Source organism: Struthio camelus, chromosome 4 (genome assembly GCF_040807025.1).
Source record: "Struthio camelus isolate bStrCam1 chromosome 4, bStrCam1.hap1, whole genome shotgun sequence".
Taxonomy (NCBI): domain Eukaryota; kingdom Metazoa; phylum Chordata; class Aves; order Struthioniformes; family Struthionidae; genus Struthio; species Struthio camelus.
This window is the reverse complement of record NC_090945.1, coordinates 47,868,112-47,884,277: the sequence shown is the minus strand read 5'-3', so window position 1 is coordinate 47,884,277 and position 16,166 is coordinate 47,868,112. Positions and strand designations below refer to the sequence as shown.

At 36.2% G+C, this 16,166-nt stretch overlaps 1 protein-coding gene across 13 annotated transcripts in view; it reads left to right on the top strand.

Annotated features, from left to right (window-relative positions):
• The window catches only part of VEGFC (vascular endothelial growth factor C), an 81,274-nt gene that overhangs the window by 45,887 nt on the left and 19,221 nt on the right, over window positions 1–16,166 (top strand). For all 13 annotated transcript variants that reach the window (XM_068942530.1, XM_068942532.1, XM_068942533.1 and 10 more), the window contains 2 exons: window positions 11,608–11,821; window positions 13,242–13,432. In XM_068942530.1, coding sequence (XP_068798631.1) covers window positions 11,608–11,821; window positions 13,242–13,432 — 405 coding nt within the window. The remainder of the gene's footprint in view (window positions 1–11,607; window positions 11,822–13,241; window positions 13,433–16,166) is intronic.

Below are 16,166 nucleotides of genomic sequence, written 5' to 3'. Positions count from 1 at the left end.
CTCGGCACATTTCTTTAAAGGCACAGTCAGTTTTAATGAAATCTCAAAAAATGCAGTTATGCCTGCAGATTCATTAGTTAGATTTCTAACTGGTCCAAACTGCAAATGTAAATAATTGGAGAGATACAAATTATGGCTACACTTTTAAAATCTGAGTCTTATGGAACAACAAAATTCTACGTTCTTTGTTCAGTTCCTTCTCTGACAAAACAGGAATTTAATAGATACTATGTAGTTTGTGTCCGTAATACTAATATGGGTTGACATTTACCAGACTTTTTAGAAATGGAAGACAGGGATATTATTGTCAGAAATAACTTCCAGGTAAACTAATAAAAATAAATAACAGCATCTACCATAAACTTCCAGAAAGCTACATTAATGCCTTCTCTTACAATTGTTCTTAACCTGTTTGAATACGAAACAAAATGTTCTTAAGGTTCATTCATTTGCGTTCTTTTTCTCTTTTACCATCTTAGTTCAAATAAAATTAAACGATACATTTTCTTTTGAAACAAAATTTAATTCAGCATACCAGAACTATCATTCATACTGTCAGTTGTTCTAATGAGATATGTATTCCCTTATCTGAATCTCCTTTGTTTGACCAGACCATATGCCTCAAAGCATTGAGGAAATTGCAGTTCTCAGTAAAAGAAATGCTAGAAACATGCACAGGAACAGACAGAATGGTTTGGCCCTATAAATGATGACCAACGTCTACTATAATAGACTCTTGGTGTTAACAAGTATATGCACAAAAATACCTATTTCCAGGTTTGTGGTCCTGCAGAGACTCGTGTATGCTTCATGGTACACGCAATAAGTTGCAGGGGGAAAAAGTCAAAGGAATCCTTCTACTACAGTAATTTTGCCAGCACATAAATGCATCATGGTTTTATGTGCAAATCATTGTAAATAATCTCTGCAGACTGGTTTTCAGAAGTGGTTTCATACGGCAAAAAGGGCCGTTCCTGAAGAATTGCTAGTAGTGCTAAAGAAGTTGAAATTTCTCTTCTGCATAAATTCTACTGCTTTGGCACTTTTTTCTGCTAAAACCTGGAGAAAAGGTCACGCACCTGAAAAATTCCTGGAAACTTTTGAGAAAACTGAATTAATAGGATCTATTTTATTCAGAAAAGGCTAGAGCCCTTTACTTTGAGTTAATTGCATTTCACTTTCGTATTAGAATAAAATTGTGATTAGAGGCCATCTGCACTTTCAAGTCCTTCTGTAATCTCAGATTTGTACCTTTGCTGCTAACGAATAAAGTCTCAGAATGCTCCCTGCCTGAGATTGGGTGTTAGGTTGCACCATCCTGGGTTCTCACCACTCTCACTCCTTAATCTCTTCCCTCCTCTCCTCCCATTTTCTCTTCCCAAACAGGATAACTGGATTTGCTCACTTACAGTTTTCTCTTAAAGAGTCTGTGGCCAGGTTTGCTTAAAATAATGCTTTACTTCTAAGAGCAGAGAAGAAGCTTAGCATGAGAAAATAATTCAACTTAACAGTAAGACTTGTGCATGTGCTTAACTTAATTTTAAATAGCTTCCTTATATCTTCCAACAGACTTTGAATAACTAGAATCTCTGTTCACATTTCCTAGCTCTCTGTGTGCCTCCTTTTAATCTACTTATAAATCTCATTTTTTGTGAGTGGCTTGGCCTGGATAAGAATTCAGGCAACTTAGCAATGTGTTATAGGGGAAGTTTCAACTAATGGCACTATCGTAGTTTTTAAGATGCAATATGATAACTTTTATCAGAGATTATATACCTGCAATTCAGTGGCACCTGGTAGCGCAGGGCACACTTTAGAAATCAGCATTCTTGCAAAAACTTCATCCTACAGTCAAGCCGCCTTTGAAAAGTCTTCTGGTAACACTGTTTTCGGCACTGGATTACCCAGTGTCCCCTGTCAGTGTAACTTAGGATCCAGTTTAATACTGCTAATGTTCCCTGACCTTTTTAGAGTAACATTACAGTACAATACACTATTCAGAATAATTAAAGCCAGAAATAACGGGCAACGTGTATTTGTCCTGATTTGGTTGCATAAAAGGGAATTGTGACCGAATCGCAATCTGGTTCGTGGATTTACCGTTCTCAAAGATTCTTTCTCCATCTCTCATGCCTTGCTGACAAATCTCTTAATATCTGTCAGGTTTTCACATGGTACAATGAGCTTTTTCCTCCAGTGATACATGAGCATTACTTCTTTTTTCATGATCAGTCCCTTGAATTTTTTATTTTATTTTATTTTATTTTTCTCCCTCCCCCAAGCACAGAAGGGATGTGGCAGCTCCACGAAGCTGACCTTTTATCCTGCAGTTTACCAAGAGGTTAGCCCACACGGGGAAGCCGAGGGGTGCCTCGCATCTCCTCACCCCTTCTGTGGGGAGGAGCACCTGCGCGGCTGATTGCAGTCTCTGCAAAAGTGCAGCCTCTGGTACAGGCCGTTCCACCAAAAGAAGAATGAAATGCTATTCTTCCATGCCAGACTGTTTCCTACTGCTTGGTTGTTAAAGTGCTATATTTACTTGTGTTTAAATAGTTTGCTTTTAATAGAACAATATGCTTTTGTGTGCAAGTGAAGGGTTTTGTTATTGTCTTTTGTTTTTAAACTGCTTTCAATGTAGCATTGTACTTAAAGGCTTGAAAATAAATCTTCTTCTCTTTGTACTGTTCTAATCCATTTGGAATTTTGGGATTAAGATTGGATAGTGCTTTTCTCTGTGGTCTGGCTGTTTTTTTCCTGCCGCGTCAAAGCACAAAGCAAAAACATTACAGGCTCGATGTCTAAACAAATGTTTTTGTTTCTGTATAATTTCTCTGTAACAGATGTCAATGATAAAAAGACAAAGGAGATCCAAGAATCTTCCACACACAGTTTAGGGTGGAACACATTTCAAACCACATTATCAGCATGGGCACAAGTGGGTGCTGGACAGCGAGAGCTGTGCGTTCCCTGCCTGCCTCATGCTGAAGAAGTTCAGATGGTCTCTTTATTATGCCCACATTATCAAATAAGCTTTATGTAAAATGTTTGGGCAAACGTCGACTTTGACAACAAAATTAAAAGCTTTTTCTGGCATTTTATTAATGAAATCTCGAAATGGAATGGCTTAATTAGCAATAACTTAGCCATGTATTAGTCTGGTCTGTTACTTTAAGATACCAAATAGACTTTTTTTTTTTTTTTTTGGAAGACTTACGTAAAATGTAAAATGAACTGAAGATACATAATGCTAAATAGAAGATATATAATTTTTGATGCAATATAATTAGAAACTCCTGAGAATTTAATAAAATGCGCAGGTTTCTAAGAGATTTTATGTTACCGTTTTCATTTTTCATTTATAGGAAAAGTGCCTAGATTAATTTAAAACAGCTATTTTGCAACTGGAATTGCTGTTTGATAACTGACTTGTTATTCGTTAGCTTTTTGTTGAGCTTTAAGCTGTGTATTATGTTTATAGTTGGAATAGTTGTTGGAATAGGCAATGTGACAAGGTAGGTGGTCTTCTAATTAATATTTCTGTACAGATCTATAAACTGTGCAAAGCTTGTTTAACAATACAGAAATCATGTCCTATTAGATCGAGACATTTGTTTAGGAATAAAGTTCAACTTTTTCTTTGAAATGCGATTGATCTTGTTTCATGGTCTGTGAAATTATTTATTTTTAAGAACTGTTTTAAAAGTATAATTAATTCAAGAAAATTCCGTGACCTGTTGCTAAATATTTAGATCATGGATTAATTATATTTGCTCAGAGCTTTAAATAGTGATTTAAACACTTGGTGAAAAGGAAAGTTACTCGGCAATGAGAGAAATTTATACAACAATGATAAGAAGTGAAGTGTTCATGTAACACTGCTGCCTTACAAATAACTACATAGAATTAGAGATTGAACAAGAGAGCTGAATTTAAGACTACTCTCAAAATAGTGAGAATGTTTCTTATGATGTACCTGTATGTGTTCAGCATAACTCAGAAACGTTCTTAAGAATAGGCAATTTCTTACTCTAGCTGTTACAGAAACCTTTTTGTATGCAGTGTTGACTTCTAGAATAGAAAATATGATATAAAAGCTATACCTAGTGCCTTTTTGAAGCCTATCATTTGATATGTGGCTGGAACCCTAATCTGTCACTCTAATGGTTAGGGTCTTGGATGTCTTCACATAGCATGTAACCTGTGCTCAAGCAGTATCCCAGAATGGTCTGGCACTGAAGTTGAAATAAAGGAATTATCTCTTACCTTTCAGTTCAGTAAATCTCCACTTGATATTGAGAAGCTATTTTAATTCTTTATTGCCTGTATTACATCTGCTGAAGTGATGACAGACAGTTGCAGTTTTACCATGTTAATGGTTTTCTTCAGAAACTGTCTCTATATTTGTTTGCTTTTACTGACAGAGCTAATGGCAGTTGCTAGTAAAAGTAATGATAATATCAAGGAAAGCTTAGTAAAGACTGAAAATAAACAATCTTCTAATAAGGGCATGGTGGTGTATTCTTGTGTACTGATTTTGATGAGATATGTCTGACTGTTCTAAGCAAAAGAAAAGGTTGGGATATTTAAAAAAAATAATCTAGATTCAAACCAGTAAAAAAAAAATTGAAAGTATATTAGTTATAAGCAATTTTTAAGAGAGTAAGATCTTAGAACCAGACTTTTTAATCAAAGTTCAGTTTTTAATTATTCAAGTTTTCTTCAGATTTGTGTGATTCACTTTCCTCCTTAATGCTAGCTGAAAATTGGTTATTTGGACTTGTCTTCAAAATCAACATTATGAAAGTAAAATGTGTTGAATTTTGTAGAACTGCTGAACTGCAATGTGATGTCAACCCAGATGCCTCATAGCCTGGCACACACAGTTGGCACCGGAAACTCACAGGTTGCAATGAACGTGTTGCAGAGGGCACAAGAATTCTCATTCTGCTACCTATCTCCTTTCTCGTATATGTCATCTTGTGTTAGCCACCTACATAACACGGCAGTCATCACAGCATTTTCCCCATTCTTCTGGACACACACCTAGTCACAGCGATCCAGGCATAATCGCTGTACCCAAGGATGACCAAGAAAATAATACAGGAATCTCACATAGTACAGACACCCTGCCTAGCGTCTGCAAGATCTAGTCAGCGGAGATAGTCTTCCGTTGTTTCCCAGTCTGTTTATAGGGTTAGTTAGAAGCTTTGGTACCAATCTTTCAGTCAATTGAAGAACCCAGATGCAGCTTCACTCAGCAGGGAATGGGTGTCCCACAGGTTTCCACGGCAGCTGCGCAGCAGCGGTACCCTTTGACCTTTAATCTGTAGGCTCATCTAGTGCAAGCTCCTAAATAGTGAATTGAGTCTCTTGATAATGGACTTGATTTTCATAATTTATTTTTTAGTTACAACTTGCTGTATTCCTAACAGTACTCTGCAGGGATTTACTCGACCGCAAGTTGAAGACTGTAGCTAGAGAACAGTGCATATTTCGAAGATCAAGCTGAAGTGCATGAGAACAAAACCTTTTCCGTTACTATAATCCAGTCACGAAATTGCTTCGAGAGAAGGTCATAAATATTCAGGATCTGGCTAAGATGCTACCCACCTCTTTTGCTTTCTATTACGGTCAGGGTGGTGTTTGTCAGGTTAACACCCTTTCTGTGCCTGTTTCTGCACACATGCACGCACATGCGGAATAAAGGTCTTTGGCTGGATTTCTTACAGGATGCTTGCATTAGAATTTCCAATTATATTAGATACCATGTCATCTACAGCAACGTCTTCATTGCCCAGGCTCACAGAAACCTGGGAGAACTGGCCACCGAAGACATGCTTCCGAAGAAACCAGCAAGTTCAGCAGGGAGTTGCTCTAGAGAGGAAGGAATGATTTTTTTTCTCCTTTTCCCAGGGAAATTGGACTCAGATCAAAAAGGGTATTTTGATAAGTAATTTCCATTGAAAGTATGAAACTACTGGCATATTGTTAGGGAACGCTGGGAACCATTCAGGAATGCAGGCACTTGAGGAATAAGTACCAGCCAAGAAGCGTGTTTCAGAATCCCAGTAGCAGCTCAGTAGTGGAGTTAAGAACCAAATATAAGTTCCTTTGCAAATCTGTAATCTTAGATTGTTTCAGCATATTCCAAAGATATCTAAATAAACTACTTCCTGAAAAATGCTGACTCACATAAAAATTGGGTTTCCCATAAAGTGGAAATTGTTTGCTAACTACCTCAACTTAAACACTTGTATTCATAAACAGGATAGTAATATTAAATAATGTAAGCCTAGGAGGATTGTCATGCAGTTTACTTGCCTTCCCCCCAGAGAATGTTGTGGACGAAAGAAAAAATGTGATTTATAATTTAGAAGTCTTAAGTTTCTTCTCATAGCCAATGTCTCTCTCTTTTTATCAAATTCTCTATCTTTCAGATCTTTCCGGAAACTCATTTATTTTTCCTTCCCTATCTGCCTTATATGTTCCTTTTCTTCCTTTTACGTGCTTCATTTGCCTGGTATTATTCTTGGTTTTTAAAATGCCAGAAGGAATAAAAGTCACTTACAACATAATGTATTTCATAACATATTTATTTATTTTACACTTTCATTCTTACTTACAATGTTTGATGTGTTTTTTTTAAGCTCTTTGGAGCGCAGAACGATTCTAATCTCTGTTATTTTTCTGATGTTTTGGTTTAGTTCAGATAATTGCAGTAGTCTTATTAGTTATTTCAATTAGCATGAAACACAAAATGATGCTTGGTGTTACCATTTTACTTCTGTAAGGCACTGTTTTCTTACTGTATGCAATGGTAACTTCAAAGTTTGCAATTTTGGACAGCACATTCAATTTTAGTGGTGCATGCAAAATCAAAATCAGGCCTATTGTCGTATGACTGTAGGTGATGGTCAAAAAAAGTTGATTTTAGTTCTTAGGTATGGTTAAAGTACTTTCTTTAGTTAGAACATTTCTTTTTTATGGACATCAACTTCCAAAACACTAGTGCTGACAAGCATGAAAATTACAGTAAAATATTATGCAAGTGAAGTGTTTATGCATACTTTTCTTTTTGCAGCATTTCCATTTGCTTGCATTTGTTTCTACGTTCTAATTTAACTACTTGATTTTTAATACATTTCAGTTGGTCAAGAAAGGCAGTACGCAAGCATATTAAAATGGAAGGCTTTACAGAGAGAATTTTCCCATTAAGAATTATCAACAAAATCCTTGAAAATGAATGAGCTGACAGTTATAATCGAAGCAGATGCATAAAGTACCATTATAGCACATTGTACCATCAGTTGTGTGTCATGTAATCTGCCAAATATTAAGTGTTCTGACCTTTGGTATTAATAGAGGTGGACACTGGGGACATGTGAAAGACAAATAATATACATATATAAATAATAAATACAATATATAAATAATACCTGGAAAATTTATTATAGATTTGATATTGATAAGAGTTAAGGAGCCTACTTGATATCCTGCCCTTCCGTTTCTAAACAATAATTTTGTGAAAAACTGGGCATACCATGTAGTGGAATCCCACATGACGGAAAACATATTGTGATAGAATAGGATGTCCCTATAAATAAATTATAGAGAAAGAGAACTTGTTAACTAGCTCTACTACTTTATTTATATTTGTCACTTTCCCCTACTGTTCATTAAATAATGTGAAAGAAGTGACATGAAGCAAGTTTGACTTTACCGCGTTCTCTATTCATTCTTGTGTTTTAAGTTGTTATTTTGCTCCATATCATCAGCTATCTTGTTGTAGAGGTTCATGGGGAGCACACTGCAACTGATTCGTATGAAAATCAGTGGAGCGTCTACATTTACCAGAAAGTATAGTTTGGGCCTAAAAGTTTTAGAATTGCTCTTATCAAAACACTTGTTAATGTTATGTTACTTTCTAGCAATAGAATAATTGTTATGTTTAATATTATTGTTTTTTTTTTTTTAACTTAAGATTACATTTGGGAATAACCAGCACAGTATGAGTAATTGCATATCCAAACCTTATTGCTTTCCAAACTTCACTAATTTGATCTCACATAAGATTGCTGAAAAAAGAGCTCTTCTGATTTGTAGTACATGTTTTTTCTTGTAATATTCTTTGTGCCTTATCATAGTTTCTGAAGTTTAAAGTCTTGATTTCTGTTTCATTTTGAGGTTTTTTTGTGCGTGTTCTACACTAAAAGCCTATACATAATTGAAGAGCAAAGAACTCGAAACAGAAAGTAGGGACAGAACCAGCATATTTTGTGACATTAATCAATATTTGGACAAAGCAGAAAATTTCTATTGACAGACAAAACTATTATACTTAGAAAAGTAGTTTTATTCACATCTTTAAAAACTAAGAACTCACTTTAAATAATCTTTAGCAATCTGATGTTTTTACTATACACAGGGGAGACACTTCTAATCAGCTAGAATTTGAGTTCACTGTTCATGTCAACGATAATGTTTGATTGTCATACAAAAAACAAATTGCTGTTATGTTCACTTAAACAGTTTGACACGGACGAGAATAATTTGCAGCAGTTCAAAAATGCATGCTTTTGATAGGCTTCCTGTGAATATATCAGGAAGAGCTCATTGATACGTATTTCAAGGTAATACTGGAAACATATACCAAAAACTAACCTAATTTCCTACTCTTTTCTCCTAATTCAGGGCATTGTATACAGTATTTAATATTCATATATGGCTTTCCTTCCTCCTTTCTTGCTAAAACTGAAGAGGTAAAAGAACGAAAGCCCTCCAGTGATTAAGTTGTTTTTCTACAGGGTATTCATAAATTTGATTCGAAGGCGGCTTTACAAGAAAATAGCTTGATTATGCTAAGCAGAAGATAATTCTGATGGAATAGTGATATTGCATTTAAAAAAAATAAATTTTTGCATTTGCTGCAGAAATTGTTTTCCTGTTGTGCTGTCTGAAAGGTACACTCGCGCTTGATTATGAAGTGCTATTAAATGAGCACTTCAGATTGCAGGCAGTCTTCTCTACCGTTTGCATAACACACAGCCCCCTGGAAAATCCATGAAGAAATACATTTGAAAACAATACTTTGTTAATTTAGAAGCTACTAATTTCTTCAGGATTTAAATTTTTATTCAAATATATTTTACGTGTATATGCTGAATTTGCTTTCCAGTTGGGAAAGACGTAACTTGATTTCCTGACTAAAGAGCATTTCATCAAAACATTTCTTTTTCTAACAAATGTAACCTCTTTTCTGAGCCCTACACTGGCTTCTTATAGCCTAAGTAATTTTGAGTTTCAGTACTTAATTTTCTGATGACCTTGGCCTGTACCTTCAGTGTCTGAATCAGCAAGAGCCACTGTATTGCTAACAGTGGGCTACACAGTCTTTTAGGAATTCATCAAAGGGTGGTATGTACCACCTCCCTTTCTCTTTCCATGCCACCCCTGGTATATGGTAGGGTGCAGCTATTACAAGCTCACTGTTACTAAACAGTTTCCGTCTCTTTGCCTTTTATGTAACGGACTGGCATCGAGCCTTGTGACAGGGCATACAAGCAGCCTGCGTCCGGTGACCTTGCGCGCGCGCGTGTTCCCGTCGCGTGGCAGGCACACAGCTGCTACGCGGTGCAGGGCACTGGCATTTGCGCTGCTTCACGTGCCTGCTTCCAGGTACCCGTGTGCTGCAGGGCCCTTGGGTAAGAGAGTGGGAAGGATAAGGCTGCCTGAGTGATTCAGATGGCCGCTCGCAGGCGCTCTTTTCACATCTGAAGAAAGATGAAAGCAAGGAGGCGGTGGCTGAGCTGGTTGGTTGTTCAGCTCAGGTCTTGTCTGAGGTCCTGCGTGGAGTCCTGCCCGGAGAGCAGCAGTGATGGAGAGTGAGGGGCTGCTCTGTGCTGGCAGCTGATTGAAGACAAGGTCCAAGGTATTACTTGCTGGATGGCTTGGGGCAGAGATGACCCCTCCTCGTGAGGCCAGAAAAGAGATGAAGTTCGGAGTGCACGTGTTTGAGGTCGATAGCTTGAATGTTAATAACTCCAAGGACAAAGTAGTCTGTCATTCACCACTGAGGTGAGACTGGCTTTTTAGTGAAAACATTGAATCCTTAAAATTTTGACACATAAAATGACTTTGAAATCTGCATTAGCTTTGGCTTCTGTAGTTACAGAAATGAATACTGTGAGTCTGCTCCACCTGAGACATTTCTCCTGGATTTGATACCTGATGAGAAAGTGGATGCTACACTGTGCATCTTTTTGTCCTTTTTCAGTTGTCTGTGAGATAAGTAGCAGTCTTGGCACAGATGAGCTAACTCAGGACTAGTTGTTATAGTCAAGTAATGCTCTTTTGAGGAAAACTAATTGGGTGCTGCTTCACTGATTGAGAGAATTTCTATTTCTGCTGATAATTTCTGTTGATAAATTCTGCTGGAATTTGATTAAGAATCTTGAATTTTAATTTCCGTAGCTTCATATCTCCTGTTTTAGGCGTATTTTTTACACTGTTACAGCCTTCTGTTTCCTGGACCATAGTAATAGTTTTGTAGTAGCATGTACAGAATCTACAACCAGTTGTTAGACACTTTTTGCAAAGTATACTTTTATATAGGGTGTCTCATACTGCCATCTAAGGGCTATAGAGGCTGAGAAGATGACTAAAGGTGCTTTATAATTTTTTTTTCTACTTACTACCCTTTTTTATATGCCTTTGAGAAGTCAGCAATTTATGGATGAGAGGGTGAGCAGGGATTCACAGGAGTCCTTTGGAGGATATGCTGTTTCCTTTAGGGATATAGAGGAATCTTCCAGCAATCCGGAGTAAATGAGAAATCAGAATTTAGTCTGAGTCATAGTTTTTTAGAAAAATACAGTTATAAGAAGTTTTGTGCAAAAGCCAACAAATAGGAAAGTATGATTACAAGATCTGAGACTACTCTTGAAACAGCTTGTTAACAAGTATCGTGCTTACAGACCTGAAGAATTTCAGTTGAAACTCCTACCAGTTTTGGAGTGTGTAGTTCAGATTCTTCAAGATACCAAAGTCCCTGAACTCCTGCTAATTTAAGGCTTAGTGCTCTATAATGAGAACTTGCTTATTAATATTTTCCGTAAAAAGGTACAAAATTGCATAATTCTTTTTTTCTAATTTTATTTTCACCATTTTGGACATCTATGTGCTTTTATTTTCCTAGACGTTGGGAAAATGGGCAAAAATTTGGTGTCAGCTTAAGTGTATATGATGCTAAGTAATATTTAAATACTTAGGGGTTGAAACATGCAAAAATTTATTACAAGAACTTTGTGTCCGGAAGAGAAATGCAATTAATTTTCAAAACCTGCACAACCGTACTTGTATAGGCTTAATTCTATAGCTCCTTTCTCTCACACATAATGTTTTGCACTACATCCTTGATAAAGAATCAAAGCATTTCAGTATTTGCCAGTATAGAAGTTTGTCATCACTAACTGAAAAATAGCAGTCTTTGTAATGACAGCCCCTTTGAGCAAGACTTTATTTCACAGTATACGACTTGCTTTTCAAGCTACTTTCCAGCAAACTTTGTGTAAGAGAAAAAGTAATTATCTTGCATGTAACTTTTAACAGGCTCATGCAAGCAAAGACCTGGAAGAGCAGCTGCGGTCCGTGTCCAGCGTGGATGAACTCATGACAGTGCTTTACCCAGAATACTGGAAAATGTTCAAATGTCAACTGAGGAAAGGAGGTTGGCAGCACAACAGGGAACACTCCAGGTTTGACACAAGATCAGATGATTCACTGAAATTTGCTGCCGCACACTATAATGCAGAGATCCTGAAAAGTAAGTACAAGAAAAGTATGTTCTAACACACAGTAAATTAAAATCCAAAGACTTGTCAGTTGTGTCAAGAATATTTTAATAGTTACGCATTGTCAGTATACCTCACTCAAAAGTTTGATTTGATATAATGGCTATAATATAAAATTCTTGACTATGAAACTTCCCTAATGAAATAAGTAGTTCCACATAGCTATTTTTGATACTTTCATTATAAGAAAGGGATATACTGCTTTCTCAGCACAGTAGTCATAGGAAATTAAGTGCTTGTCTTCAGGTACAAGAAATCCTTCGGCTTTGTAGAGGCTGTAAAGATTTTGCACAAAGCAAGAGGGCACTAATAATTGGATGCAGAAAGTGAACCAATTCTGTTATTTTTCTGCAATTAAGTCAAGGCTGGTAAAACTTTCTTCTATTATGTATTCCTGCTTTAAGAGGCCAAGTAATGCACTTGTAACTTTTTCCTGTTGTCCTGTTATGCTCAAACGAGATTAAAAAAAAAAAACCCTTCGAACAAATATGTCACTATCCCTTAGTGTTTCAGGTGGCCTGAACAAAATTATAGTTTACAGCTGAGCAACTGCTTGCAGGCAGAGCACCACAGAATTTATAGCGAGAGGCATATTTTTCAACATCATTTTTGAAATCATGTACCTTAACGCAGACTTTAAGGTATACCTTAGGTGGAATTTGCTATCAAAAACTGGTTCTGATACAGAATACAGGGGCTGTACAGCTACAAGTCTCATGGCTGTTTAGTGTAAGATTGCATTTGGCAAAAGGCTGTGTAACACTATGAAAAATGTTTGCTCAAATTTGCATGAGTAATCTGGGCATAAATATCACCTTTAAGATTGAGTAATATGGCGTGCATAATTCCTAAGTAATAGCTTACTAGTAATAGTTTTTGCTTTAAATTACGCATTTTGTAGTTAAAGTAAATAGGCATTTAAGTTCATTTCAGATTAATTGTATAGGCATCAAATTTATTGTTTGTAATGTATAGTATGATCCATATGAATACTGTGTAGAGCCAGTTTACATTCATTTGCAGAGATGTGCAGCAGTTCTCTAGACTTTGCTCAAGGTGAGATTCACCCCAAGCAAAAAAGAAAGGAAGCGAACAGCTTCAGCTGTGGATGCCGAAGATCTACCCAACCTTATTTAGTTTGCTGTTAGCTCGGCTTTACCTTTCCTCCACATGACTGTACTTTTCCTCCACAGCAATGTGGCATATCCCTGTGAAGAGAAATTAGCTAGAAGTTACCCTAGAAGGATGTGTATTTCACTGAATAAAGGGTATGACCCTGTAGATACATATTCTGGTTCTAAACTTAAAAAGAAAAATCCTACTAATTGACTGCAGGAGTATTATTTTTAAACAGCTGCTTTATAACACATAAACCTCCATATAACTTGGCAGGTATTGATACTGAATGGAGAAAAACTCAGTGCATGCCACGTGAAGTTTGCGTGGATGTGGGAAAAGAGTTTGGAGCAACTACAAACACCTTCTTTAAACCCCCATGTGTATCCATCTACAGATGTGGAGGTTGCTGCAATAGTGAAGGACTCCAGTGTATGAATATCAGCACAAATTACATCAGCAAAACAGTAAGTTCTCATTCTTTTTACAAGCCAAGTGGTCCTTACAAATGTGTATTTGATCATGCATATTTTAAACCTAATTATTGCTACTATGGGGAAGGAAAAAAATCAATTCTGGAATACATAGAAAAAGCAGCTGAAGAGACTACCACCCAGAAAAAAATATTTAGCACTCTCCTCCACCAATATTGTTATGCTGTTTCAAAAAAATAGATTATGATGTCCAGTTCTCAGTTTTGAGATTATTCATGAAACTTAATTCTATCCTCTTTTTGCATCTACCATCTGCCTGCTGTATGAGGCAAGCATTCTCTGGAAAAATAGTCTATAATTTTGTAAGTGAAGACTGTGTTATAATAAACATATGCATACCATGCATCTATGCATAGCCATAGATGTAGCATTTCCTTACTTTTAGGAACTCAGCTTTAAGATTTTAAGAGATATTAGTGCAATATAGTTTTTTTAGAGTTTATTTTTCTTAATGTAACTTCCCCAGATGCGTGTGCTTTTTTCATTCTTCTGGTTCAGGCATAGTGATGGGGTAAGGGGTGTGCAAAGATGATGCACTGAGCATGTCAGCCATCTTTAAAAGAAAACCATAAATACGGTACTCTATTTTATGTAGCTGTAGCAATTACCATATCATCTTAGAACATCTCCTCTCTCAAATATTAAGTAAAAATAGTCTTACTTTTCATACTGTTTGCTAGGCTACTTTTGTTTTATCTAAATATTGGTAGGCTGTTTGTTGGTAAAGGAGTGTTTTTGCTTTTTACCTCTTTTTTCTGATGCTTTGAAGTGTACTAATTTTTAGTGTAAACCTTTGCTTCCTTTTTCAAGTAGATTTTTCTTGGTAAAATGCAATATATCTTCATAATGAAGGCTCACAACTCCATAACCAACTGTAAGATGTTTACCTAAAAATGTCATCCCCTTATGAAACTTCCTAGTGCTCTGAATTTTCGTGAGAAGGGATTAGGAAAAGAGAAAGTATGATCAGAACAGAAGAAAATAATTTTTTTTATACATCTTACCTCTGGCCCATTTCTCACCCAACCTGTCCATGGGAAATGGTAACTTCTACCAAGAGTATCCAGTCTTGAATGTGAGCTAGTACTAGACAGCCCTGCAGCACAGGGATAAGGCAACTTAAATAGCTTGAACAAGGAAAACTGCAACACTGATTTTTTTTTTTCCAAAACAATAGCAACTAGCAGCTGGGACTTTTTTTAATATATACATATAAATATAAATATAAATATATATATTTATTTATTTATAAAGTTTAGCTAACCTGAATAAAAGATGATCTAGTTACAGAGACAGTGGTTGCACGTAGCACAGATTTCCTGTTCTGTGAGCGCAATGTCAGTTAAGGTTAAATAATCCCTATGTACTCCTGTCTGTGGAGCAAAGGCCTATTAGAAAATCCATATCCTAGTAGTGATTTTTTGTTGCTTGCTTACTTTCTTAATGTTATTGGTGAAGATAATCATGTCTTCACCAAAGTACTAGGAGTAGTTAAAGATTTGAGAGACTGTGAAGAGGAAAATATTAAAGGGCTCATCAGAAAGAAAGAAGAGGCAACAGCATTATTTTGGTTCCTATTCAGCAAAAGCAAGCATTTTATCTCTGAATTTTCTATCTTGCTTCTGCTCTCCAGTTTTATTTGGTCCTTGGTAGAAGACAATTTTAAAAATACCTTTTTAAAGGAAGAGAGCTTAGTCTAGCTATATCTTTTCACCTGTCACCTCAAATCCTCTTAAAGTTATGTGACTACAGCTTATCCTATATCAAATGAGCATCAGGAAGAAAAAAATACTGGATGCAAGACCCTTCTGTGGAGTATATATATCCTACACATTTACTCTAATTACTATTTTCCTTTTATTTCCTGAATGAAATGAGAACAAATGACTAGTAACCAGGCATCTTTTGTTTTTGCATAAGCCGCCATAGTTTTAGCTTTATTTTTGTTGCACTAATTCCATAAGATAGCTTATATAAACTTAATTCTTTTCGCCCCACAGAAAAGGTGCTTCACAGGAAATGAATTTCAGAGCTGGTCTTACTATAAGGGCAAACTCTGGCATTGTTTCCAGACATTAAAATCTAAGGAAAGTTGATCTCAACTTTTATCAGAATTAATTTAAAATCTCACTGGAAAAAAGCTAAGCATAGAAATTATTTTTATGAGGAACGAATCATTGATTGTCAGGAGAATGGACTAGATCAGATGTTCCCAGGTTGGTTTGTGGAACACTCTGGTGGTCCACAAATAGGTCAACAGTTCTCTGGTGCTGGCTGTTCTCCTCCTTTCTAACTACTTAATTTTATTAAAAGAAAAATAGAAAAGTATTCCACTTTTTGATTTTAGTACTGTTTGTCCACAAAAACTATGTCCGTAGTCGCTAAGGGGTGTTTATACAATCACGGTTGGGAAATGAGACAGTTTCTTCATTAAGATACAACACAAGATCTATGAAAATGAAAACCCCAAGGCTAATTCATAAAATGCAGTAGGTCTTTTCCTTCTCCTTTATCCATGACACTTATATTTCAGGTTTGTAATTTATTTATCTAATAAAAGTCTGTGGGGGAGCCGACTGTGATTTTATTTTATTTTTTATTGTTATTAATCAAATATCAATTCTCTGTTTCCGTGGCATATGAATGGTGCAACAACAGTTACATAGACTTGAACTAACTGGTGCAGCCACCGCCTAACCCTTAGCTG